At 45.0% G+C, this 26,499-nt stretch overlaps 2 protein-coding genes across 2 annotated transcripts; one reads left to right on the top strand and one right to left on the bottom strand.

Moving 5' to 3' along the window:
- Positions 1 to 522: 522 nt before the first annotated feature.
- On the bottom strand, positions 523 to 22,420 carry Shrb (charged multivesicular body protein shrub). Its single transcript, XM_077687253.1, has 6 exons — positions 22,081 to 22,420; positions 19,979 to 20,156; positions 18,450 to 18,564; positions 15,789 to 15,912; positions 11,131 to 11,265; positions 523 to 797 (listed from the first exon to the last, which is right to left on the bottom strand). Exons 1-5 carry the CDS (start codon positions 22,262 to 22,264, stop codon positions 11,189 to 11,191), a joined length of 678 nt encoding a protein of 225 aa, XP_077543379.1. The 5' UTR covers positions 22,265 to 22,420; the 3' UTR covers positions 523 to 797; positions 11,131 to 11,188.
- A 365-nt stretch (positions 22,421 to 22,785) lies between these two features.
- Positions 22,786 to 26,161, top strand: Tcs5 (TP53 regulating kinase). Its single transcript, XM_077687252.1, has one exon. The coding sequence runs from the start codon at positions 22,968 to 22,970 to the stop codon at positions 23,649 to 23,651; it is 684 nt and encodes a 227-aa protein (XP_077543378.1). The 5' UTR covers positions 22,786 to 22,967; the 3' UTR covers positions 23,652 to 26,161.
- Positions 26,162 to 26,499: the final 338 nt, after the last annotated feature.

Raw genomic sequence — 26,499 nt, 5'->3', positions numbered from 1 at the left:
TTGTCGTTTCTACCTTCTCTCAAATACACGTTTATTTTCCCGTGAAATTTACAGAGTACGTCGCACAACCAAGGCTGAACTACTGCAGATGCGTTTGCCCATATGTAACAATGCAATAATAAAAAAAAAAATCAGAAAAAAAGCCGCACGACACCTGACCTTTATAAAACTACCTGAACACACCCTATAATAATTGAAGTAATGAAACATTAGCACACACAAGTCAGCGCAAAAATTTCAAATGAGAATGTCAAAAATAACAAGAAAGTTATCATTCAAAGCAATATCTAAAATTACATCACAGTGACCTAGCACAGCTTCTGTTGCTATTACTAAACAGCAATGAAGCAGGTTACACCATTTTCTGGTGAAAAAGTATGTTGAGAATGCCTGCTTTAGTGGTAAAAAGTATGTTGAGAATGCCTGCTTTAGTGGTGGCAGGTGCGAACTTGCATATTAGAGCTCACAATATAATATAATACACCAGGAGAAAAATCCCACATGCACAAACAAGCCCCACAGTTTTGCTCAAGCAGGAAACACGGCGTGCACCGCATTTTATTAACGGAAAATTGTATGTACACAGATTTGAAACTAAGAAAAACACCCCTACCATGCAGCAAAGTCCTATTTTTGTGAAAATACAGCGAGGCAGCATCTTTAGATTGCAATCAGCTTGTGTCTGGATATCATCATGCAGATAAGCTTTTTCCACTGGCTCAACTTCTCTTGCAGCTAACCAACAAAGGTGACTGAACCATTCCATTGGCAGTTGCCAGGGTCAAGGATTATTACTCCTGAAAAAAAAAAAAAAAAGAGAGAGACAAGTGTTATGCAACACAGCAAGCAGAACAGACTACTAACATTTTAGACAGAGGTCACAGTGTGAATTGTCAAAACCACTCAGCCTTACTAAATATTTCAGTTTTTCCATGCAATATGTGATAAGGCTGACTCCTGCTGCTCTCTGTGAGGTCAGGTGTAAGAAAGGACAATTGAACAAAGCGTGCATAGCCACAAAAGGACACCACTGGCAAGTTTCAACCCTGCCACAAGTTATGGGCAATTGGCGTTTTGGCCATTCACCATTACAACAAGTGGGCAAACACAGTGGCAAGTATTCGAGTGCAATTTCTCACTAGCATAGCAGGTCCCAATTGCGCATGACGTTACTGGCCCAAAATTAAGCTTCTTCAGAGTAACCTGCAAGCAGTTTGATTATTCCTTGCAGTAAGCAATACGTCTTGATTTTCAGCACTGGCACCTTTCAAGGATGCAAATCACAACTTATTGAGAGACTGTGTTCGATAGAACGACCTTGACTGAAACTGCATGTGCGACACAGGATGCTGTGGAACAAAGTACACTTTATATGAAAAAGAGCACAAAACTCATTACCAGCAAGTGAGCTTTTCACAACCACACAGGATTATGCGAGCTTCTTATGTTCCCAGACGGATTTTCAGCTTTACTCTGTGCTATATTAGCTTCAGGACATGCCCCTTCACCAAGAACTAAAGGTGCTACTTGCAATATTCCTAATGTTGAGCGTGACAAACAAGAGGCAAGTTGACAGTAAAAAAGAAAAAGAAAATGCTCAACCACAAGCAAAACCAAAACAAAAAAAGAAAAAAAGAAGAGAGCTACTTTTATAGCACTTAGAGCAGTGTGCTGTAAAAAAGGGATCATATCGCTGACATCCAGCATGTCTTTAGGTGCAAGAAATTTCACCCAAGGCTGTTGCCTACCCATACACATATTTTCCCCAAAAGTCAACTCTCGCAGAACACACCCCCTGCTAAATGTCTTCCAACCAGTGGCGCGCGCAGGATTTCACGCTATTTTCTTTTACACAGAATGTTCTTTTCGACTGGTTGGTGGCTTCTGAGCTTCAATAACGTGTTTCTCACTAAACGAAACGGTTTTAAGCCACTGAGGATCCAATAGTGCACAGCAGGGTCATAAGCCCTTTACAATGCTGCTTATAAATGAAAGCATCTTTCATGCAGGATTCCAAGGCCACAAGTTGAGCATTAGAGGATCGTCCGGCCCGGAAGCCTGCCTTGCAGATCTCGAGAACTCGACTGCTGTATACTAAAATCTATAAGAGCCTCTGATTTACCATCCTTTCAAGAAGCTTGCACATGCAGCTTACTAGTGCAATGGGACAATAACTTGTGGGACACACCCCTCCTTCCCCTGCTTCAGAAAGAACACCACTGTAGCTTTTCTCCAATACCTGGAAAAGCACTCTGCAAGCTTACCGTATTTACCCGATTCTAACGCGCACTTTTTATAAAAAAAAATAGGCCGAAAAATCGCATGCGCGTTAGAATCGGATACGAAACCGAAACTGCCGAAACAGCGGAAATTTCGTCCCAGCCATCGCCATCGCCATCTCAAGATGGCGCCAAAGCTTTTAGCAACGATTTTTCGAACGCAGCAAGCCTAGGCGCCTAGGCTTTTCTATCGGAGTTCACACAAATCGTCAAATCGTTTCACTTGCGCACTTGATAACAGCAATGGCAGCAGCGGCTCCCACGCGTTCGAAACATGCGGTCGGTTGAAGCGTGACCTCTGGAGAAGCTCTCGCGATGGGCATGCGAGGCGTGGGCCACGATCCCATAGACCATGGTTGAACGTTCGTTCAGAAGTGTGGCATCACGAACGCGCTTGAAGGCACCGAGGCCTAGATGTTGTGGTCAGCGGAGAGCGACGAGGAGTGAGATGAGTGAGATTACTTCGGGAAATGGCCCATTTCTCTCGCATTCGTTTGTCTGGGTCACAAAGTCCCGTGCGCGTTACAATCGGAGGGGCAAGTTTTTTCAGTTTTTTTTGCCAGGAAAATCGGGTGCGCGTTAGAATCGGGGGCGCGTTAGAATCGGGTAAATACGGTAACTCTTTTGTGAACAAGCCATAGGTCATCGTTCACGGGTGCATGATGCTCTTCAAACCTCCCGCAAAAGGTAAAAACATCGCTATTCGGACAACTAATGCCATCTGACCCGCCGCGGTGGCTCAGTGGCGAAGGCGTTGGGCAGCTGAGCCCAAGGATGCGGGTTCGATTCCTGGCTGCGGCGGCCGCTTTTCTAATGGAGGCGAAAAGCAAAAACGCCTGTGTGTACGAGATTTCGGCGCACATTAAAGATCCCCAGGCGGTCCAAATTTATCCCGAGCTCTCCACTACGGCATGACTCATCGCCTGCGTTGCGTTGGCACGTTAAACTTCATAATCAATCAACTAATGCCATCTGGCGTGTTCACTGGAAACCCCCTTTTTCAGTTTCGCTGTTGTTTGTTTACATTTTGTGTGGGTAGACGGCATCAAGAGTGAAATTTTAACCCAAGATAGCAGCGAGTTGGGCGACAGTGGCATCCTGTTTCACTGCACGCTCTGCAAAGGAGGACAGCGATTTCAGGGACTTCGGCCACTGTTGCTGTTGATCTTTTTCAGCAACGACGTGGATTCTTCAGATTTTAGTTCTGATGAAGACTCTCACATGCAACAACCTCAGACTTCGACAGGTGCTGCCAGGGAAGGTTTGTTTTTGACTTCACGCTGTATTTATAAACAAAACATACCTAATCTCTGACAACTGCGGGATTACTTTCACGTGTAGGGTCTGTACAATGTGCGGTGGGAATAGTTTGCCAAATGCACCCCACCATATCGCGTTATCACCTTCAAGATGGCCTGGCGCTCGTGTAAAATTAGTGCAGCGGAGCAACGCGCGCTGCTTCTCAAGAGCGCTTAATTTTTTTTCTTGTTTTTGTTTTTTACCACTGCCGTGATAAGGATTTGGTGCGAACAAGCATGCTTGGATGCACATTTTACAGAGGCCAACTGACTCGCAAGTGGCTTCGCGGAGTGGCCCAGCCGTCAGGGCTGTTAGGTGGTGGGCCTGCAAAAATCAGGAACTTGGTGTACAGCGTAGTAAAATCGCCTTTTTGTGTATACTTTTTTGAGCATTTTTTTTGTTTTGCTCACCAATAAACTGTCAATAATTACACTTTTCCCAAAACTGCTGTTATGTGTTTGAAAGAGAAACCTATAAGCTACAATTTCATGCATTGCAATGCTAAATGTGTCCTGTAGCTCAAGAGAAAAAAAAAAAAACACTTTCTGGAAGCACTCAAAATCAGCCATTTTTCCGCAGTCACGAAAGAGTTAAGGAGTGTTTCAAGGAGATCTGCATGCAAGTGTTGCATCATTGTGCATGTTACGTGGTCTGCACCTGGAGCTGAAGGCTTACGTTTGCTAAGCGCAGCCATTGGGTCATGAAGTTAGAACAGAGTTTTAAGAGGTGTTTGCTTGTTATTGCGTAGATTTCTTTCCAGAAGATATCTTCTGAGGCATGAAAGTGTTTCTGTAGTTGTAGTGTGAAGAATTGAACACGCCTTTGAAGTGTTGTGCAAGTGTATCAGCATGGTCTTCAAGTGTTCCCCCATCCTGCTATTGACATGCAAGCTACCTGTCCATTTTCTGCTTATACTCGCACCCGTGCCTTGTGTGCACCCATGTTTGAATCTTCTGACCGTAGATTATTTATAGATATTATTTTTATAGATATTAAATAGATTTATAGATATTAAAAACCAAGCCAGCTATCTCTCTTTTCCTCACGGTAAATGTGCTTCTGGAGGGCCTTCACCTGGTTTGAAAAATATTCCATCATCTGACACAGGGTATCGACAGAAGATACCCCAGGCCTTCTTCTGGGCCTTTTGCACTTGCCCAGAGTCCCTATGCACCAGGTCCTCCTTGTGATGCATCTGACCCTAAAAGCCTGCGGGGTGGACTTCTCAGAGCTGTCCAGGATGTGAGGTGGTGAGTTATTCACCTCACCAATGAGCAGGCCTTTTATGAACGTCTAGTGAAGTTTAGACATTCCTGTGAAAGCTTTATAATTCACTTTGTGGGAAACAGAACTGCCAGGACCTCTACCTACAAAGCTTAGAGTGATTAAGAAATGGTCGCTACTGTATAGGTCACTACTGTACCCACATCCCATTCGCTACCGCACAGGTTGCTACCGTACAGGTCGCTACCGTACAGGTCGCTGCCGTACAGGTTGCTACCATACCCACATCCCATTCTACAAATGAAAAGAGAACTGCAGCGTCAATGACTATGTGGAGATGTGAGCAAGCGCCGTGTGCTAGGATGTTTTTTGTTGCAGAGGCACGCTCCTAATGATGTTAAAAGCTTTGCTATGAAGTGACCCCGGGCATCCACGCAGGAAGACCACCCCCTGAGTACACTATATGCATTGAGACCAAATACTAGCATGAGTGGATGAGGTAGCTGATCTGATGAGCCTCAACATCCGAGCTCCATGGGCGATAACTGGTGGAACGTAAATGAAGCACATTGTTGTTACCCTATAGAAAATTATTTCACGCAATGCAACAGCTTCACGGACGGTCCGTAATTAGATGGTGTAACATACTAGCGTTTTTTGGCCAATTATAGCTACATCACCAGAACTGCAACTATCTCTGACCCTTTTAATTAAAATGCACCTATTGAGCTTTGCCATTCAGATGTGTATCCTGAAGACACATGACAATTGGTTGATTGGAACGCAGCATGTTATACACATCATCTTAATTTTTAATAAGGTCCTACAGCTCCATTGAGTTACTGCTCTTTTTCCATTATTTATTGGTTATTAGAAGAAACTGAAATGTGTGTGCATATGTGGTGTCTTTTGGAAGGCAGGAGTATTTTTGGATGCTCCAGAGAGTGGGGCAGATGCTGTTCTTGCGCTGTGGTGCGGGTAGAAATTGTGCAATGTGCATCTCATAATGACTTGACTGACCAATCGTGCTCCTGGCCCCATGCTACGACCCCCGATGAGCTGCACTAGTAGTGTACCTCCCCTGGGGGCAAGGGCAAGCCTCTTCCGAGCTCGAGAGAGAGGAGATGTTCTCTGTGATCTTGATTATCTTTTGAAGGTGGAACGTTTCACGTGTGTAGGAATACGTCGGGTGTGGCGATCATCCTCTCAGCACTTTGTGCAGGTTAGCCTGCAAGCCAGGAGTTCATGTCATGCCCCAACCGCTGGAACTTAAAACAGCGGTATTGCTTGGTGATGTAGGCTTGGCCGGCACAACAGATGATGCCAGCGTTAGTGGATTCAGAGAGGATTCAGGTGAGCAGCACTCAAAAGTTAGGATGAGGGGTTAAAGGGACACTGAAGTGAATTTGTCAAGCACCCGGTTTTGCTTGCACTGCGTAGACTGGCTCAAATTACCACACTTTTCATCGTTTATCCGGTTGATAAGTCGTTAATTATTTTATAAAGCGGGAAAGAAGAAAAACTACCATGCGTGGTCTGTGGTGGCCGCACCAACTAGAGCTGTGACGTCGCGAGGAGATGGCACAGTGATTGGACGATGTCCGAGGTTAGCATTCAAACAAGTTTCGGTTTCGGTTCTGTAAAACAACATGCTTGACATCCGACGGCATCGTTGGATGGGCATTCTCGATATCTCAGTAATCACCGTACCGCCCTTCTGCCATATTGTCGGCTGTAAAATGCCTGAGATAAGCCTCCCAGGACGGCTTGGAATAGTAGAAATCACTAGCCGAGGCCTACGCAGTGGATGAACGCCCTCCACGTCACCGCTGACGCTCAAATGCCATGCGCTTTTCCCGCATATTCGGAGCTTGCCTCACTCATGCCTGTATCGTAAAAAGCGTGTTCGCACCAGGCCAAGGGTGTGCTGATTCAGGCCTGTGCCCACTGCCCGCAAGCAGTCGGTGCTTGTGGCAACAGCACGCTAACGAGAACTCGCTAGCGCGTCAGTGGCAGTCTGCGCGCGTTCTGCGAACTCGCTCGTGGAGCAGTGAACGTTACGGCCCAAAAATGGCGAACTCAGTTTAGAAAACATCAACTGAAAACGAAAAAATCAAATGGCAAAAAAAATACGATGTACCCTCGGGGATTCGAACTTGCAACTTTTGCAAAACGATAACCTAGCGCCTCAGACCACTCGGCCACAGGCCAGCTCTGCCGAGGTTGGATTTATAAGGTATACAATGTATAACCAGTTTACACTTTTATTTAGTCTTATCATTTGAAGTAATTTAGGTGACTATTTGTTGTATAGCGCCCGTGCAGTAAGCGTCACCCAAACTTTCACAATATCTCACGTCAAGCAATTGCATTTCTTTGACGGAAAAGCGTTCGCAGATGTGCGGTCGTGCTGCTGACCGCTGTGCTTGTTCACCCAGCGCAAAAAAGTGCTTTCTGCTCCCTAGTTTTGCGCTGTACGGTAAAAGTTTCAGTTGATTTTATTTCCTTAGTACCAATATTGACTTCGTTGACTCTTCTCCCGCCTTCAAGTGGCCTTAGATTTTCCTACTAGCGTAAAGTCAGCGAAGCGTCGCATGTGCCCTTGTGCAGCGCTTGTGTGAGGCGACCTTGACTCGACTTGGAGCTAGATACAGTGTACAAACTAACAAAGTAAAGAAAGGCACATTCTTCCATTCACAAACGTGTTGTGGCTTAGGTTCAATTGAGCGAGCCAATTGCGACTACCCGTCGGCGGCCGGCGGTCTAAACGCTGGGCCGACCGACTCGATCGGAAGGTCGGCGAACCGTGCAGTAGCGCAGCCAATTGCCAGCTTGTCTCCTCGTGACGTCACACAAAAACGCCACAAAAAAATGGGCGAGGGTGCAGAGAGGAGGACAGCATTTTCGAATTGCTTTTTCTACTAAATAAATTCGCGTAAACGCGCTCAGAGTGGTCGAAACATGGCCTATGGACTCCGAACTACAATTTGCGCTTAATCCCGCAATGTTTACAAATAACTTCAGTGTCCCTTTAAGTAGGTGTTTCTTTGCCGTCTCTACACATTGCAACTTGCCTCACTGCTGCCACACCGTGATCCCTCAAGCCTTCCAAAACACTGACTTCCATTTTGTTCAGGAGATCAATGTCGAAAATTACATCATGGAAGCTGTTCAGGCTGTGGTGGGACATGACCCTGGCATCGAGACTGACCATGCAGTTTTGGATGAGGAGATGCATGGCTTGTTGCTGGTTAGTAACTTTGACAAGAACTTTTCTCGTTTTTAGTTTCTTGGCTTCATAAGGCTGACTGATCATGCTTTCCAGAAATTTTGAAATAAGAAACATTGAATTTTACCACCCAGCATAGTGCAGAACAGGGTAAGTATTCAGCCAACTGAGGTTACCCTGATTCTCTGCAAGATTCCCCGAGCTCCCTGTCTGGTAGACGGACAGGTAGCCCATTGACATGAGCTTGAACAAGGCTCTCAATGCAACCGTTTTAAAGTTTTTGCCTTTCACCTAAAAACTTTCTATCCAAGTAGGGCACGGTTTTAGTATGATGCTTGGGGTGTCTTTTGGCTAGGTGAGTGGTGTCACCACTTACCGTCACCAGAGTCCTTAAATGCTTTACTGGTCATGAAACTGCTCCATAACTCTATGGGCATGCTTCACATGCTGCCTTTGGCTTTGCGCGTTGGCACCAGCACCCGTTTCAGGGCACTCCTCGGGCAACGCAGCTCTCGCCAGAGCGGCGGGGACACGGTCAGTTGGAAGGGTTTGGTGCGAAAAGGATGTGGAGCGAGCGTCTCACGCTGTTTATTATTATGTAACCTAATTAGCGAGTGTAAAGAACGATGTCAAACACATGTTGTGTCCCAAGCTGCTGTTCTGGTACAAGGGTACAATGGAAAGAATTCCCCTGTCGAGTTTACCCAGTGACAGAGAGAAGCATGAGAAGTGTTAGCCGGCCATCCAGCATTAAGAAATGTGCAATTTCAGCTTCATCTCAAAGTATACGCGTGTGTCCAAGAAGCATTTTGACGCCACTGACATCACCCATGCCAATTATTTCACTGTCGAATTCGATGCGGCGTCACTGCAGTGCGACAAGCCGGAGTGGCTTCCCAGCCTGTCAAAGCTGCAACTGCGGGTGCTGACAAGACCGCCAGATAAACAATGCTGACGACCGTGCTTTACATTGTCAAAAAGCTCGTTACAATATTAACAGCACATTTGTTTGTGCTCGTGTAGACATGGGTATTGTTGGACCGGTTTTGCTCAATATTGGAACAGTTTCAGCTGCTGTCGGTTGCTCATCAGCTGAAGTTATTCACTTTTTTCTTCGATGCCGCCTCACCGAAGCAATATCAGTAAAAAAAATAAGCAATAGCGTGTGACAAAGATAGCAACATGCCCAGCAAGTGAAGGGATAAAATCAAGCTGGTAGAGCAGCGATCAAATAAAATATGCACTTTTGTGAGCCTCCTGGATCCATCGTGTACAACACTTGCTGAAGTTAATTCTTTATTTTGCCTGATCAGCAATTCAGAAGCCATGGCTTAATTACCTGCTGGCAAATTTGCCCTGCCTTGTGCCCAGGATGGCATGTAAAGAAGTTTTCACTGTTGTTTTTGAGCTCTTACTTTCCATATTCTATTTCCACCCTGTGCTGCACATTATAATACAGGAAATAAATTTATTGCAATTACTGTGAATCACGGTGGTTTGCCTGCCTTGAGATTTTCTTGAGATACTTGAGATTTTTTTTTAAGTGCGAATGCACTTTATAAGCGACCCCACACCATCCACCGCCGGCGGCGGCGTCGGCGGCGTCGGCGGCGTCGGCGGCGTCGGCGTCCGCAGTGCTCCTCTATATTTAAAAAAGAAACAGCATCCGGCGCCAGGTTTCGATCCGAGGACTTTGCGGCCGCAGCGCGACGCTCTACCGACCAAGCCACGGACACGACGCTGACATCAGTGTTAGTGACGCGCCTTATATCTTTAACGCATTCAAACTACGTCGTCAGCGGCGTGCGTTGGCGACTCAGCGGCGTTATAGCAGCTTGTTAACTGCGTGGTGTACACGTGATACTACAAACCCGATGGAAGAGATGGAAGAGAAGGCGGCGAGGCGGTGGGCTGCGGGGGCCGAGCGCAAGCGCCGCAAGCGGGCCGACAACCGTGCATTCGCACTTTCACATTATCCCCCTCGGGGAAATGCGGGGGAATTTTTTTTTTCAATGATTTAAAAGTGTTGCTGTGGAAAGTCACTGTGCAGCATGTACGCCTTTCTTTGTTTCGTTCTCTTGTCTTTGTGCAGTGGTCTTAGATCCTTACAAGTATGTACCAATTCGCCCAAACGACAATATTGGGCTTCCACTTTCGGAATTTTTCTTTTTCTGGCATGTAAAACACATCGTAGTGCAATTAATTATTCATTGTATACTCTGAACGATGTGTATCAGCGTTCTCATCCCATTATCAAGTAGTAGCCCCCGACTACGGAGTTCTGGTTTTTGTAATGGTTATAACTTCTGCATAAAAAAAAATGACGAAAATTTTAAAACAATCTTAAACATGATGACGCCCTCAAGCCCAAGTACACGGGTGTAGCATTGGCATGGCAGAAGTACGTAGGGGGCAAAATGGAAAGGGGGGAAAGATCCGCCCATGAAAAACAGGCAGTGTATGCTTACGAAGCTGGAGGACTAGGGAAAAAAAAATTGCAGGTAAATCCAGTGGGGCGCAAAATGCAGTGAACATCTGCATGCCAAGTTTTTAAACTCCTCAACTCTGCAGTGTTGAGGAGACTAGCAGACAAGCTCCCTAACAGCCAATGCTTCATACTTCTCAAAACTTGAAATTGAAAGATTGAATTGAAACATTTACTTAATGAATGCATAATTCCAATTGGAAATAAATGGTTTCATGTCCATAGTTACAAATGAATTTAGTTTTGAATGGGAGACTTTGGCCAAAGCAATTTGCACAAAGGTAACCTGTGCCCGATTGAAGCAAAATACATCTGCGCATTTGAAGTGAAATGCTGGTAAAGAAGCCCAAGTTGGGCTTAAGGCTTCCTAACCAGCCAAGTCAGTAAAATTCTATGCTAGACAGTACACAAACTGTTTTCTTTACATGCTCCAGCTGTTAGTACACAGCCTGTTTGTTCGTGCTTTACATGAAAATGTTCCCTTGACCAACAGAAACACCTTCAGCTCTACAGCAGCTTTTGTTACGAAAGAAAACCTGCAAAGCCATTAAACTTTTGAGACAGATTTAGTACAGGTCTCAAAAAAGAAATAGAAAAATGCACCATTCACTCACTGAAAGTGCTGCCTGCAGGCATTTGGACACAGGCGGTGTGGCAAGCAAAGCAGTTGGTTCAAGAAGCCCACTTAGCAAGTTCCATCATCTCTGGATCATCTTCATGGGCCTTGGCAGCCTTGGCAGGGGCTGCGGCTGTAAAGAGAAGACCAACACTCAGTGCACATGTATAAATGGAATGACTCACATTTAAATAGAGCGACCATCAATAAAGACTTCAGGCCAAATAAGAAAATACCATCAATAAAGGCTTCAGACCTCATGGAATGCCCCAAAAATTGTTGGCAATTCACTAAAAACGTGCACAGCTTGGTAGAGACAAGAGCAAAACACCACAAAACCAAGTCCCACAGAATGGCCATTTACCAGTCACACAAACAGGGCCATCAGAATTGGGCTTTTGAACTTTACAGTGAGCTCGCAAGCTCACTCACTGAACCTTCAACTTATTTTTGTGGTAGGGCAAGTGCCACGAAGCCCTACTTCAGCACCAAGAATAGTGCATTCCTTTAGCACTGCCTCCATTTGATGTGAGGATACATCTGTGCATACATCAGCCTAGAGCGCATTTGTGTATGTGGAAGAAATAGTTTGTTTTTGCATGTCTTATCTAAGAAGCAAGACCAATCAGCTAGCATGGCCTGATACATTTGGAAAATGTGGTGCACAAGACACACTGCAACTGAACTTGGGCGAGCAAAACTAATCATGCATTGGGACATTGCGATATGACAATGAAGCCAAAAAAAAGCAACAAAGACCGTCAATTTTAACTTTGGCTTATTCATGTAAATGATTTCACTGTGCGGCAAGTGTACATGCACACCAATAGCAAAATGAAAGAGCATTTTTAGGAGCATGTACCACTGTATATAAAGCTGCATATCAGTCTAATGCATGGTGCTGTAGGATCATTGTGGCTTTGTCATACCATAGTCTAAACTCAATGATGTCACATAAACCAATATTACAGGTTTTTTGCATAGGGAAAATTTGACATCCACCTGAAATGCGGCTGTATGTTACAAAGAAGAGCTAAACAGCGAAAAAAAAAAAAAAAAGACATGCCACCTTGAGGGGGTTCCTCCTAAAAACTCGTCCACTAGGCTTCTGCTAAAACACTGCACTACACTTTGTTAATAAACATTTCGCAAGACAAAACACAGAAACCAAAAACTGACTGAACAAAAATTTGTCCTCTTTGGTTTTTAAGTGAAACAAGTATTACTGGTCCAGCCACCAGATGTAACATATAGCCCGTTTACAACAAACACATAAGAAATTAAATTCCTTCATTACAATTATTTGTCGCATCTTCACCCTGTTTTCATCTTAGTATTCAATTATAAAAAGGTTATTCTCACTGTCCCGTTTAGTGTTCTGCCTGAAAACAGCAGATGTTCTGGTCACCTGTGAGCAGCATTAAAGGAGTACTGACACAAAATTTACATGTTAGGTTTATTTCGCTGCTATGGGTGCTTACCAGCTGACTAATCGTAGAATGGCACATTAGTAGGGACGGGCTAATAGTGAATTTGAGGTTCCAAGCGTATTCGAAGCGAATAGTGATTTGGTTGAATAATTTCAAATCGAATAGTTCAAATAGTGCACATCACAAATAACAAAGAAAAAAAAGAGCAAAGCATGACCTGATTAAGAATTAGAACTCACGTAGGCACAGCATTTTGTGAAACTATTACCAGTTGAGTACTTCTTCCGAAATCAGATGCACAACTTTTTTTACTGTATCGCAAGTTTTCGTGAAGAAACACTAGTTGCTCCACATGCTCCGGGAGAAGCAGCTCCTGCAGGCTTTGTACAATATTTCCTGCTGTTGAAAACAACCTTTCACTCCTCGCCTGCGTGGCAGGAATTGAAAGGTACTTTCGTGCCACCTTGGCCAGCGCTGGATAAACCCGACTGCCATGGTTTCTCCACCACTCCAGAGGGTTGTGAGACCATGGGAGCACAGGGGCACACGCCCAAGTAGTATGTCACTTGTCGAAGACCACTGCCGTGTGCACATTGCTGCCCTATGTCAGAAATTTGGAAAGAAAAAACGCCCCACACAGTGTCAGCCTGAGGCTTTGCCACGTCTGGGCAAGCAGACATGTGGGCGCAATCTTCTGGGGCTGGTACCAGCTAACCTGCTGCAGCTGCAAGTGCGGCTTTTGCCCACTTATTTCTACTCTCTTCCAATGCAACAAACATCTTTTTATCGAGGATCAACTAGCATGGCCTTTGCGTTGCCAGGCTGCGCAGAAGGCTCGTTGAAAACGACGCTGCGGAACCCCTTCTGTGCAATCGACGAGAGGTAATACTTGAGAAAGTATTAGGTAGCAGTCTGCACACAGCTCAGTCGTTGCTTGGTCCAGGAGCTACAATGCTTTCACAGCTGCAGCCATTATTTTCCGCTCTTTTGCACTCAAGTTGTCTAGATCAGACTTGCAAAGTTCGGGTGACATTGGGGCACGGAATTTGACCAGCCTCTCCATCCTTGCATACCCGCCACTTCAAAGCTCCGCTAAAAAAAAGTTTTATAGCCACTAGTATCTGCTGCCGTAGCCAACCAAAGCACAAGTTACAGGCCACCATTTTGAACAGTGTTCCGTGAATGCCGTGTCGAATCGGCAGTACAAGTGCACCGGCTTGGTGCCGCTATGTCGGCAGCGGTGCCGTTTCAGAGCTGTTTTTGAACGGAAAGTGTGATGGCGGCTGAGAGCTCGTCGAACCTCTAGGCAAGGCAAAAACTTGGCACTGATGATAGAAATGTCTGCGTTGGCAGGGTCTTGTGGCAAGCTAGGATGACATCGAGGAACGCTTGAATGAAAACCTTGGCTTCTGGCTGCCTATTTGGGAGCGCCGAATACTTTGAAAAAATCAAATACCTTCACCCTGATCGAAGCAAATAATGAATAGAAAGCAATTCGGTCGAATATTTGGCAATACCAAATATTCGGCCATCCCTACACATTAAATGGTCGATCCCAGCATAAGCAATTGCTTACAGCCTTGTTTATTCGCTTCAGTTTTGATGAAGGCGGCCACCATGACAGGAAGGCTCACTTGACATTCCTGTTCCCATAGCACCACGTCCAGATGGTCATGGTCGCATGCGCCCGGGCAGCATGACGTCAGTCCTATAACTGATGTGATGCACAAGGCGAAGCAGCGCGTGCCAACAGCAGCCAGTGCTATGGTTACGTCATGGTAGCCAGGACGTCGGCACATGGTGTCATGCTGATGCCAATGTCAAAATGGTATCTGGTCTGAACTTTATGTGGTGTGCAAAGATTGAAATTCATTTAAAATATGTTATGCTGAACGGTTACGGTTGAAACTTTGTGGGAGTTATCTCCATATACAAAGGAAGCTGTTTACATAGTTATATCAGCTTAGAAATTTCATTTCAGTACTCCTTCAATGCCAGCCATTGCACTATTGAGCCTGCTCTCATAGGGTGTGAAGAAAATCCAACACATAGCACGTACTTCCAACGAGGAAATTGCTTTCTGTCCGTTCCAGCACACATGTGCACATATACAGAAACAGAGCTGCTTTGCGAAAGGAAGCCACGCACGGCAATGGTACGGTTCAACGCCCTCTCTGGGGATGGCCTACAGACTACGTACTTGCTCTCTATGCCCAATGCCGCCACTACAAAAGGAAGGTGGCTGCTTGAGCTAGTGTCCACTTGTTTCAAGTTGTGAGAGTTTGGAAGCATCCACAGATGACGTTCAGAGCTACCCACCACGGTGGCATAGCGGCTAAGGCTACTGAGCTCGAAGCCCTAGGCTCGTTTTCTAGCACTTAAGATGATATTCTCCAGCCCTCCACTACAGTGTGGCCAATGTGTAGTGTCGGCATCATTTTGTTCTTACTTTAATAAAGTTATATGGCTGCTCTTTGCTTTGAAAGAAGTCCAAACTCCTTCAGCAATGACAACGTAATAAAGCTGGACATTCGACGCCAGCATATGGAACAGCAACACTGACCTCCTCCTGTTTTTGGCTTGATAAAGCAATAGGACACTGACAGCATTACTTCTATGCACTCAGTGCCACAAAAGAAAGATGTATGCAACTATGCACATCGTAGGTCTTGCAAAGAAGCATCGCAGTACTTAGCCCGGTGAAAAAAACGGCAGCAGCACAGCTTTCTCCGAGATATCAGTTTTTTTTAATACTTTTCTTCTCTAAGAACTTCCCCATCACTCTAAGGGGGAGCTTCATATGCAGCACGCGTGCTAACCAGCTGAGCAGAGGCATGTCTACCATCCTTTTGGGGACACCCTTTGCTTGGGTGAGTGATAAGCACACTGTCAGCTGCGAACAAAATGCTTGGTGCCCTAAAACAAATGCCCTCAACAAAGACCTCTGGAACCAAGTTCTCTTGTAGGGGCCCTGTTTGGAGCAAATTTGCAGCTAAGCCCCGTGCATGCCATTGGTCAAAGCATCAAAAGTCAATTTTTCTTTAAGCCCAAAACTTTGGCCCCAAGGATTCCCAAAATTTAATGGCTGCAAATACGGTCCATATGCTTGACTTGTAAAGATAGACTGCTGAATTGTGAAAGTGGTTACTGCAAGCCTCATACCAAGCGCTGAAGGCCCAAACCCACGACCTAGAACGAAAGAACAGCCTCAGGGCGGGCCACTCACGAGCTTTGGTAGGTTCTCCACTAGGCACGTCGGGAAGCTCTACAGCAGCTGGCCCGGCCACATCAATCAGTTTCTCATCAAGCTCCTGTTGCTCCAGGGTCTCCAGCTCCTCAAGCAGCTCATCCTGCAGGGAGACAAAAAAAAAAAAGCCCCAATGATGTCACATAACCAGTCTTCATTTTATACGACCATGGCATAAACACTGTACCTGACAGTACTTGTTTTATCTCGCTCCTTAACACTACTACTCGAGTATGGAACACCACGAAGCTTGAAGCTAAAACTGTACCAAAGGTTTATTATGTATTGACAGTGGTATCATGCAGAGTGCCAGTGCTACTCCTAAGCATTGCACTGCGCATCACATTCCCCTTTACATTTATTAATGTAACACTTCTGCATCATTGGGTCTTGTGAAGTAACACCTCGAACATGCAACAGATTTGTGCCCTCTATCTTGTTCGAACAGACAGATAAAAAGGCAAAGAGCACAGGACATGCCCACGGGGCACCTAAGTTTCTTCGTGTCACCATGTCTCATTTAAAAATACAGCAGCATGCTAATTGTCATTTCTTCCTCCCAAACACGTCCAATTCACATTTTGATATAACAAAATGAAGAATGCCCTTCCTTGCCCGATGTGCTGACAGAAATAGTTTTAAGGGATAGCCACTTAAGGCTATGCACAAGGGTAAGCATGGCCAATGCAGATAACACGTGGCTTTGTAACATTACTTAGCTGAATGACCCTGAACCTCCCTTTTGCACTCTTAACCGTGCTTGCCTGAAATGCTGAAATGATGCAAAGTCCGCAAGGGTGGGGATGTAAGGCGAACACTTCAAATATAAATTTTTGTTCTTTGCATCCAATTTAATTTTCACAAGAGCCACTGTGGTTTATGCCACTGTTGTTCCACAGTAGCTAGCCCTCACTGTTTTTAAAAATGGAATCAATTTTTTTCACATTCAAGGAATTTTTCCAGGGGAATGTTAACAAAGCTAATGAAACAAGTCAACTAATTATCTCCTTCGAACATGGCCTTGCTGTAATTGAGGGGAATGCAAAAGACAACCAACAAACAAAGCGTACTTTACAGTAACGTAACCATAAAAATATGTTTTTGACATGGCGCAAATCAAGGAAAGCGATGCAATTTTCTGTCCACTGGGTCACTTTGTGGTGGCAAGCAAATAATGCATGCACATGCACTGGTAGCAAGCGCACACACATAACTACTTGCTGGGTTGGACAACCGAAATGAGTAAAAGCCGGGAACCTCATTTTCTAACTATGCTTTGTGCCCATCCCTAGAACACTTCAGAATATGACCCAAAAAGTGCCTATGTATGTATGAGCTGAAAGAAGTGCAAGTACTTGTTTCCTTAGCACATGTGCTGCCCACTGTATGAAGTGAGCCACCGAAGCCTCACAAGCTGTGGTTTTGCACATAAAATGACAGCTTGTGTCTGGTTTACCACCAGTGCTGCTTTCATTCAGCCACGTTACAAAGGTGGGAAGCTTCACATTCCATCATACAGATCTTCTTTTTTTTTTTTTTTGCAGCTCTGCAAAGTGGAAGCAAGATTCTACAGCCTTATCTGGAAACTTTTTACACCAAAGCTGTATACAGCTAGGATCCTAGGTTTTTCTTCTGGAGGCGACGATTTACCTTGTTATCAGTAGTTGCACTTCTAACTCACAATGGTTATCAGCAGTTGCACTTTTGAATTGCTACGGGATGGACGCGCGTCGCTCGCTTCGAGAAAGAAGAGCAGGAATTGAAGGAGCATCAACACGCACACAAGCACGAATGGGCACGAAAACAACAGAAAGCCGCTGCCACAAAATGTGCAGCCGTTGTCGTTGCCACCTCAAGTTCCACCTCGTCGAATGGCTGCGAATCCCTCGAATGCCCTCCTGAAACTGTACAAACTGCAAATTCTGTGCACAAAAGTTTTCTCTTCCTCCACCTTGAAGCTTCCCAGTCTTCAGCCTTGCACCGCCGTCTAGAAAAACAAGAGCCCTAGTCCCAACAACAGACTAGGAGTGTAGCCTGTGGATACCATAGGCCAGCTTTCCCCTATAATAAGGCTAGCGTCCTGGGCATGTTGGTACTCCATTACTAAAATTAATTGCACAAAAAAAGGGCGAGACACAGATGAAGTGAAGACAGACACACACGGTGCAAACACGTGCCTAAATTAGAGCTCACAAATTACAAGACAAAGCTACAACTATCTCATTTTGCTGCACAATAAACGGGCAAAATATATGCACATTGCTTTCTTACAGACACTACGGGCTAGTGGGAGAACCCCAAGCGAGACAGCCTATTTTTAGCATCGAAAATTTGACTGAAGAGAGAACAGCCAAATTATACGTTTCTAGGGCCTTTGTAAACACATGAAAAAATGAAATTAGTATCTGTACAGATGTTAAAAAGTGCAACTTAAAGCTGCTTTTATGCCCTAGACCCCTATCGCAAGGAGATTTTAGTTTTCTGATCACTCTTGATGTACTGAGCCTAACTCATCAAAAAAAGTTTGCTTCATAGAGGAACACACTGACATCTGATTTCTGTGTGATAGTAAGTACCTTACTGCTACGCTAGCACCTTCCTTCGAGCAGTGCAATCATTAAATTTCTAATTAACACCCACCTCATCAAAGTCCGTGCCAAGTGCAACGGGGTTCGAGATGGCATCCGAGATCTCGTTGGCAATCTCTTGTTGCTCCTGTACTTCATCCATGAGGTCGTGCACCTTGTCCACATCCCTGAGAGCAGAAAATACACTTCAGGGACACTCCAAACAAAAGGTAAACCTCTTCAATCAATGAAAAGCACTGCTTTCCGCCTACAAAATCTTTCTTCTTTCTTCTTCTTCTTCTTCTTTTTTTTTTTTTCAGAAACGAAAACTTCTTTTAAAGATTGTGCCGACCGTGCACTGGGAATCTTGGCACAAAAGTAGCTTATGGCCAGAACAGCTTCAAAATAGAAGAAAAACTTTGGGTGAATTTGTGAGAACTGGCAGGAACACAGGAGAGGTGAATCAGAAATACGCAAACACGCAACACACAAACACCGCTCCATGTCAGTGAGGAGCCACGACCCCGTCCTTCCTCCTGAGAAGAAAGCTAATTTCGCTGCTCAAGGGAGATTTTACCTCCCCTACTGTCTCCCACAAGAAGCAGGTTTGCGTTTACACCTTGCATTGAAGAGAAGGAGCAACTGCTTTTGCAAAACTGACCTCAACCTCACTCATAATTCTGCACCTTCATATTAGTGGAGAGTAGGTCATCCCCAACCTAGATGCTGTGATGATGGCTACGAGTGTGTGCCGTGACATACACGTGAAACAGATGAAATTTTTGTGCATGCTCGCATGGATACACTTTTTACATGCAGACAAGCACGCATCATAGTTCAAAATAAAATCATTACATTAGTGTCATAAGAGATGTTCATAAGACACTTGTGCAGCAGACAACTCCTCAGCAGGCTGCAATGTTTTCGGGCATTAGGCTGTGGCGGCTCAGTTGCCAAGGTGCGTTGCTGAGCACCAGAACACATCTTGGCCACGGTGGAAAGATGCCCGTGTGTTGAGACTTTGGCGCACAATAAAGATCCCCAGGTAGCCAAAACTAATCCGGAGCCCACCACTATGGCGCGCCCAGGTGTAGCTTTGGCACAGAAAGCCCCCAGACTGTTTAGGCGCAACACATTCTGCGATTAAAAACACCATTTTAAACACAGGTGGCACTTTTACGCCAATTTTGAGTGAGCAAAAAAATTTTGCCAACCCACGAGTTTGAAGCCTTATGGCAACTGATAACAGTACCATTTTCCACAATATACGCAAGCAAGCAACGTGATGACCGGTGTGTTATAGCCACATAGGCAAAGCATGTCGTTCATGCATATTATCCAAGTGCCACTGATTATTTAATGTAAAATGCATGTAACAAAAGTCTGTTGTAGCACATGCTCAACTAAAATGCCCACCTCTAGGACTGCCACTGAACCCTTCTTTCATATGCAAGACAGTGACGAAGACAATGTTTTGCCATAAAGGTAGTTGGCCAACTCATATTGTGGATGTACCATTTGACAAAACATTGTGCAGTTGTAATGGGTGCTTCAAGAAAACAACAAGCAATGCTGAAAGAGAAGAAAGTTATGGCCACTCACATGTTTTCGTGGGCATTCTTGAGAGCCTTTGCCGCAAGCGACATGATCTTGAGGACCTCGGTGTTGGTGTTGGCATTTTCCAGCGCTTCTCGCTGAAACTCGATGGTGGTCAGGGTGCCATCGATCTGGGCAAGCTGCTTCTCGTAGCGGCGTTTGCGCTTCAGAGCAGCGAGGGCAGCTGAAACAGGCAGCAGTGCAAGTGAGGAGAGAACAGTCTCTTGCACTTCGGCCTTGTTTAAATATCCCCAAGTTCCGTTTTAGGTCATTGCTCACATTATAACATACATACATAGTTTCTGGAGTGAATCAGCCCATAAACGCTCCCATTCGGGGACCAAAACTTCCTGAGGCCTCACTTTAATATTTTCTGGGTTCATTCACAGCAAGAATCCAAGGTTACCAACACCCGACCCCGCAGCATCTTATCAGAGGATCATAAAAGATGTGGTCGTGCACCCCTCAGCAGCTTCTCAATAACAACCTCGACCAGAGTTTTGTTTGTCAAGTAACATTTTGTGGTTGCTAAAAATGCCACCAAATGCAAGCCCATTCTTGCGTGGATGAATCAAAGTGCAAGATGAGGCGTCTTTCAATGGCTATGATTTCAGGCAATGCTGCTTCACATAGCTGCACAAAACTGTTGTCTGACAACACTTGTTCAGGGCCATTTTGGCCAGAAAAGCTCCACCTTAATTACAGTTAACAGCATGTTTTCTAAAGTTCAAACACAAAAACAAAAATCTCAAAGCATTTTACATAGCGATGCAACCCTGCTTTTCACCCCCGAGCCAACTGTTTCGCCAAATAAAATACTGAAAGTTATATTGTAATCTGGCAGTATGGGAGCGACAGCAGCCTGAATAGCAGCAACAACTTGAATGCTACCATGAGCTGAAAAAAATAAGAGTCAGTTCGCAAAAGCCTGCCATGCCCTGTAACCCACAAATTCATGTGACAATCAGGTCAAAATTGTAGTTCTAGAACTAACCAACTTAGATCACACCTCCAGCCTACAATAATGCAACAATTTTTGTAACAAGTCAAGTCACCCACAATAGTGCACATACGAATATTTTGGAACCAGTGGCAGGCAAGTGAATGCAGTCTCGACTTTAACAGTTGGGGGCCCGAAGACATTGCATCATTGTCAATGAACAGACAATATTCCTAATACCAGAAATGAACACACCCTTAATCCAACCACTCCTAAAGAACTTGACAAATTTTTATTGCCGTCAGTTTCATGAAACGAAAGCTATTATTATCCGGGATAAACACACTTTTAGAAAGACTCCCAATAGACGCAATGTTTGCACCAGAAGTGTCAAGTGTATACTTCTGTTTGGTAAAAATATAAGGTGTCAAGATCTTCCCTTCATGCGAAACGCATCAACGCATATAGTTTAAGTGGTCGGTACCGACCTGTTATCTATATGCGATGATTGCGCCACAGTTTTACCGAAAAGTACCTCAAGCGAAAACAGTCGCACCAAAAGTCGAGTTCTGTTAAAAGCATCAAGTAATATACGTACACCGTAATCTTCAAACAAAAGTAGCTAAAAGTCACCCGCTTATGTGAGTGACAAAAGAATCAATGACACACAACGCCTGAATCACAAAGGTAAGCCCTCGAGACTTAATCCTAGCTAACCTAAACCCGCAGACCACGAGCTCCGCCTTCGATAGCTTTGTCCACGGCGTAGCAGCTGTTTAACATAAGCCGCAAATGAAAATTCGAGTGTCATTCACCGGCGAAGCTTCAATCCCACAGGCTAGTATAAAGTAAACTAAACTCGACATTGCGATGTCCATTGTAAACTCGGAACCCTAGTTCCCGTATCAAAGGGTGGTGAGTCAGCTGCGCCAGTATCGGACGCAGTGAAGCGTCGAGCCATGAAACGCTCTGTCGCACTCAAATTACACAAGTATTTGCGCCTTTCTACCCACGCAACGAAACAAGGAACCTCTAGATCGTGGACTGACACTTCTAGTGGGAGTACTACGGGCAGCAGCTGCGCGTGAAGTCTCGACGACAGCCGCCAGCAGCAGTCGCCCCTTCTAATGACAATACGAAACCTGTAACCACGACGCCCTATACTTACCCCTCTTGTTCTTTGTTCCGTGCTTTTTGGCGGTTTCCAGCTCCATTTTGACCTTAGACTCGAGAAAATCCTGCTTCTTATTCAACATTTCTTCGATCTCGCGCAATCTTTGAATCGCCTCGCCTGGGGAAGGTGCTTTTTCGCCACCTTTGCCACCACCGAACATTTTCGCGAAGAAACTCATCGTGGAGTTAATACAGGTTACCTTCTCACGAACACTAGTGATGACACGTCGGAAAGAAATATAACTGCGAGTTTAGTCCAAATTTCACCCGAGCAAATGCCCAGCGATCCCTTCGGGGAGCTACACCTAATGACGACGGCCGGTATTTGGTAGGGGCAGTCTCGCATCTTGGTTGCTGTCTCATGTGTTTGATGAAAATAAACGTAATTGGTAAACGTAGAAGTGCTTTGAAAATTTTAGTTTTTGTTATAGGTCTTCTTTTGTTAATTTCTGTTGAATGTAGCAATAATCAAGAAAGTTACGCTAATTGTAGCTCTAACGTTGTCATGTAGATATCTTTTCTAGAGTGTGAATACAGTTTACAAGTTCAAAATAAAACGCAGTTTTATTTAAAACATTATGTAAAAGCTAAGTCGGAACATGAATATTAATACATGTACTGACACATAGTCAATTACGTCACCCGCTGAGTTTCGCGATTTCGCAATGGTTTCGAAATCCAAACCGGTTTATCAGCCAAGTCAGTTCAGTGCTGTAGCCAAGTGATCAAATGCTTCTCCGCGTGGTTGGCGTGGTCGGCCAAGCTGGCTGAACTTGGACGCATCGAGAAAAAAAATTCTGGACTGGCCACTTGGCTTGTTGGCGTGGTTGCGTTGGTCGTGGGTTGCATACGCCGTGTGGTGCCTCGTCATTATTCGGCACCATGGATGCGTTTGACGCGGTGCTGTTCAAGCAAGGTGCCGAAGCAAGAGTGTACAAAGGCGTTTACTTTGGAAAGACGGCAATTTTCAAGGAGAGATTTGAAAAAAAGTACCGGCACCCTGATTTGGACAAACTGCTTTCCATTGAGCGAATGCGAGCTGAGGCCCGCGCTCTGCGAAAGAGTAGGATTGCTGGTGTGCCGGTGCCCGCAGTGTATTTCCTGGACTTCAACTCGCGAATCATCGTGACAGCTTATATTGACAATGCCGAGTCTGTCCGTGACAAGATCGTTTCTCTGCAACGAGAGAAGCCGGATGCGTGTGCAAAGAGCTTGGAGTTGCTAATGGACAAGATCGGGGAGGTTGTGGCGCGCCTGCATAAGAACAATATCGTTCATGGCGACCTCACCACCTCCAACTTGCTTGTTCAGAACCGCGATGCAGGATCGCCGCTAATTTATGTCATCGATTTCGGCTTGAGTTTCATTAGCGAAACACTCGAAGACAAAGGCGTTGACTTGTATGTCCTAGAAAGAGCGTTCCTAAGCGCACATCCGAGCATTGAGAGCTACTTCCAGCGCCTTCTGGATAGCTACTCCAGGAATTATGGCCCAAAGGCAGCAAACGTCATGAAGAAATTTGATGAAGTCAAACAACGGGGAAGAAAGCGAACAATGGTCGGCTGACCACGAACGGGAAAACTCTTGTGCATGACTGTGTGGTGGTGGTGGACTGAACATTCACGAAAGTGGCAGATTCAGCACGTTATACCACTATGTCGCCCTTTGGGTTCTTTTTTTTTTTTTTCTGATCTCGAGCAGAGGGAAGCATTAAAATGTGAAGCCGTCTGTTAAGAGCTATGCGTTTTGGTGTGTATGAAAGAGAAAACCTTTTTGTTTGATTTTCCACAGAGCAGTTCTCAAGGCAGTGGGCTGCTAAGGCACAAGCCGCCAGATTAGATGCACAGTCAAAAGCTTTATGACAGTAAACACGGGGGCAAGCACCGTTCAGTACATGCAGAGCGACCTAGCAATGGGTTGGCGCACTTTTATAGTTTGTACTTTTGGCGGGTCCACTCACTGACAACGGTTGACAGTGCTGTTGCCTGCGTCAGATATGTGGCTATGATTCCAGGGAAGACACGTGCAGATGGCGGGATTTTTGTCAAGTGGCAAAATGCAGCGAACACATTGAAACGTCCATTTTTCGCTGCCCGATTAAGTGATAAAAAGTGCTTTATCGTCACGTCATCATATCTTCAGATGCCGGGACGTAACTACTGCTGCAGGCAACCCTGCGATAAAGCACCTTCAGGGAGTGTGTCTTCTAACCGCACAAATTGTGAGAGCGCACCAGCCTCATCAGAGCGTTCTGCATGTACTGTGCGGCATGCGCTCCCGTGTTTACTGTCATAAAGCTTTTGACTGTACTGGTACTTCATCTGCAGGAAATGATCATAGCGTAAATTAATCAAGAACATCACCACTAACAGTTTTTGCTCATTCTCTTGTGCCGTTTATTATAGGAGTCTAGGTATTGCTATTTTACCACTTGAACTCAACAATATCCTGTTTCAACGACCTGGTCTGTTTGGTCAACAAATGAATTCATTAGCACCAGTAGGATTGCATGGTAGTTGGGGCAAATACAAGATTTTCTAGGTGAGCTGCTGTAGAAGATGTGCAGAGAATGAATAGATAGCTTTCGCTGACATGAGCTCAGCTGCCATGTTTGTGAGCTGCAAGCACAGCGAAGGGCTGCAGGCTGATCATAATCTTGGGGACTGCTGAGAAAGCTGGAAGGGATCCACCAGGCAACTGTGGTGATAACGTCATGTGCAAGCTATGCACTGGGGAGCAGCACAAGAAAGAAAAGTTGGCACAGTCTAACTTTAGGGTGCAACTAGTCTGTGTTCCATTCGTCTGTCAATGCCCCTATTGGCATTTCAGTCGCTGGTGGAGAAAACAACCTTATGACAACGTGATTTTTGTACAGCTTTGCTCCTTCAACGAATGATAGTTTCTAGCAGTTTTACTTACAAATTTACTATGTACACATTTATGCATGACATAAATTTGTACTTAGAAATTCGAGGGCATCAGGATATTCAAAAATGTCTTGGAGATAATCACAAAAATGTTTTTTTCAGCTGTTGTAATGTTTTGAGGGTGTGCTGTTGCGTGAAAAATTTTTTTGCATGCATGCCTGTTTTGTTTCTTGCATGGCTTCTTCAATGACTACAAAGCACTAGCATTTGATTCATCTAATACTTCAAAACAGGCTGAATTGTTCAAACTGATTGACGGATTCCTTCACGCAGCTAGAAATTCTCAAAAACCCAACATCAACCAATCCACTCACCAACAAAATCCTTTATCAGATATCCATCCTGCCATCTGATGGAATTGATCTTCACATCAACTGGTTGCCTGAACATGATTCGTCACTGGGTAACCAGGCAGCCCATGCTGATGCACAGGAGTGTGTACACTCTAAAATGCTGCTGTTCCCCTAGTTGACTCCACCACCTTCTGCCTCAATCCTGCCAGCAACACAACTCCTGCCGTACAAAAAAAGAAAAGAAAAACTCTCAAGACCCTCATTTGAACCACCTTTCCACCCTCTCTGTGCCCGGTCCAAAGATAAGCAGAAATTTCGCCATCAAATACTTTGCCAATGCTAGCCAAAACTTGGGAATCTACCGCAAAGGTTAGTCCATCCCTGCCATCTGGATGTCCCTACTGCTTTTTCTGAACACATAATCTGGCACTGTACGAAATTCTCCCAATGCTCCCTCCTCATACTTCAACCCCTATAAACTGGGCCCTTCTTCGATGTCCCTCACTGCACGCTATTCCGTTGAAAGCAGTCTCGCCCAAGCAGTATAGAGCCATGAGTCTGCTCCCCTCACTCTATCCCAAATTCACATGATCTATCCTGCCTTCTCAAGGGGGCCACCAGGATCACTTCTAGGACAAAGGGACCCCCAAGACGTCCCAGAGCACAAACACCTCTTACCTGCTACACCCGCTTCTTCCAAATGACGAAAGTCCTCCTGACTTTTTTCCTTTCCTTCTTGTTCTTACATGACTCAAGCACACTTGTGCAATTATTGGCTTGTTACGTTTTGATGCGACTGTGTGAGTACGGCAAGTTCTTTCATATGCATAACTGCCATTGAAGGAGGTAAAATAAAAACTGGAATGTTAACCAGCCCATTACCTCGTTTGCTGCCCTGCACGCGGGGAAAGGAAAAACATTAAAAGGAACTAAGAAGAAAAGGAGGTATACAAGGTAGGAACAGTGTACAGAGGTGTGCCCATCATTAGGGCACTGGATGTTTGAGTTTAGTGGGTGCCACGGGAGTTTTTTGTGCTATATGTAGTCACTCGTGCTATTCGGTTGTTCGCAGATGGATTATGAGCACATTTGTCACACTGTGGGCTGATGAAGGAGCAGGCCAGTTGCATAAGATTTTCTTCTCAGAGAGGTGGTGCTGACAGTCTAGGTTATGCAGAGCTGACTTATTCTTTT

Source organism: Haemaphysalis longicornis, unplaced genomic scaffold (genome assembly GCF_048455015.1).
Source record: "Haemaphysalis longicornis isolate Haplotype H1 unplaced genomic scaffold, Haemaphysalis longicornis Haplotype H1 scaffold_1, whole genome shotgun sequence".
In the NCBI taxonomy this organism is placed as follows: Eukaryota; Metazoa; Arthropoda; class Arachnida; order Ixodida; family Ixodidae; genus Haemaphysalis; species Haemaphysalis longicornis.
The sequence above is the reverse complement of the archived record's forward strand: the minus strand, read 5'-3'. Positions and strand labels throughout refer to the sequence as shown.

Excerpts from the sequence above, each read along its gene's own strand:
- Tcs5 (XM_077687252.1), top strand. The coding sequence starts at position 22,968 with ATGGATGCGTTTGACGCGGTGCTGTTCAAGCAAGGTGCCGAAGCAAGA.
- Shrb (XM_077687253.1), bottom strand. The coding sequence starts at position 22,264 with ATGAGTTTCTTCGCGAAAATGTTCGGTGGTGGCAAAGGTGGCGAAAAA. Across the intron at positions 18,565-19,978 it reads AAGAATGCCCACGAAAACAT|GGATGTGGACAAGGTGCACG; the intron begins GTGAGTGGCCAT and ends TTCTGCTCTCAG. Across the intron at positions 11,266-15,788 it reads TGGAGAACCTACCAAAGCTC|CCGCAGCCCCTGCCAAGGCT; the intron begins GTGAGTGGCCCG and ends TTCTCTTTACAG.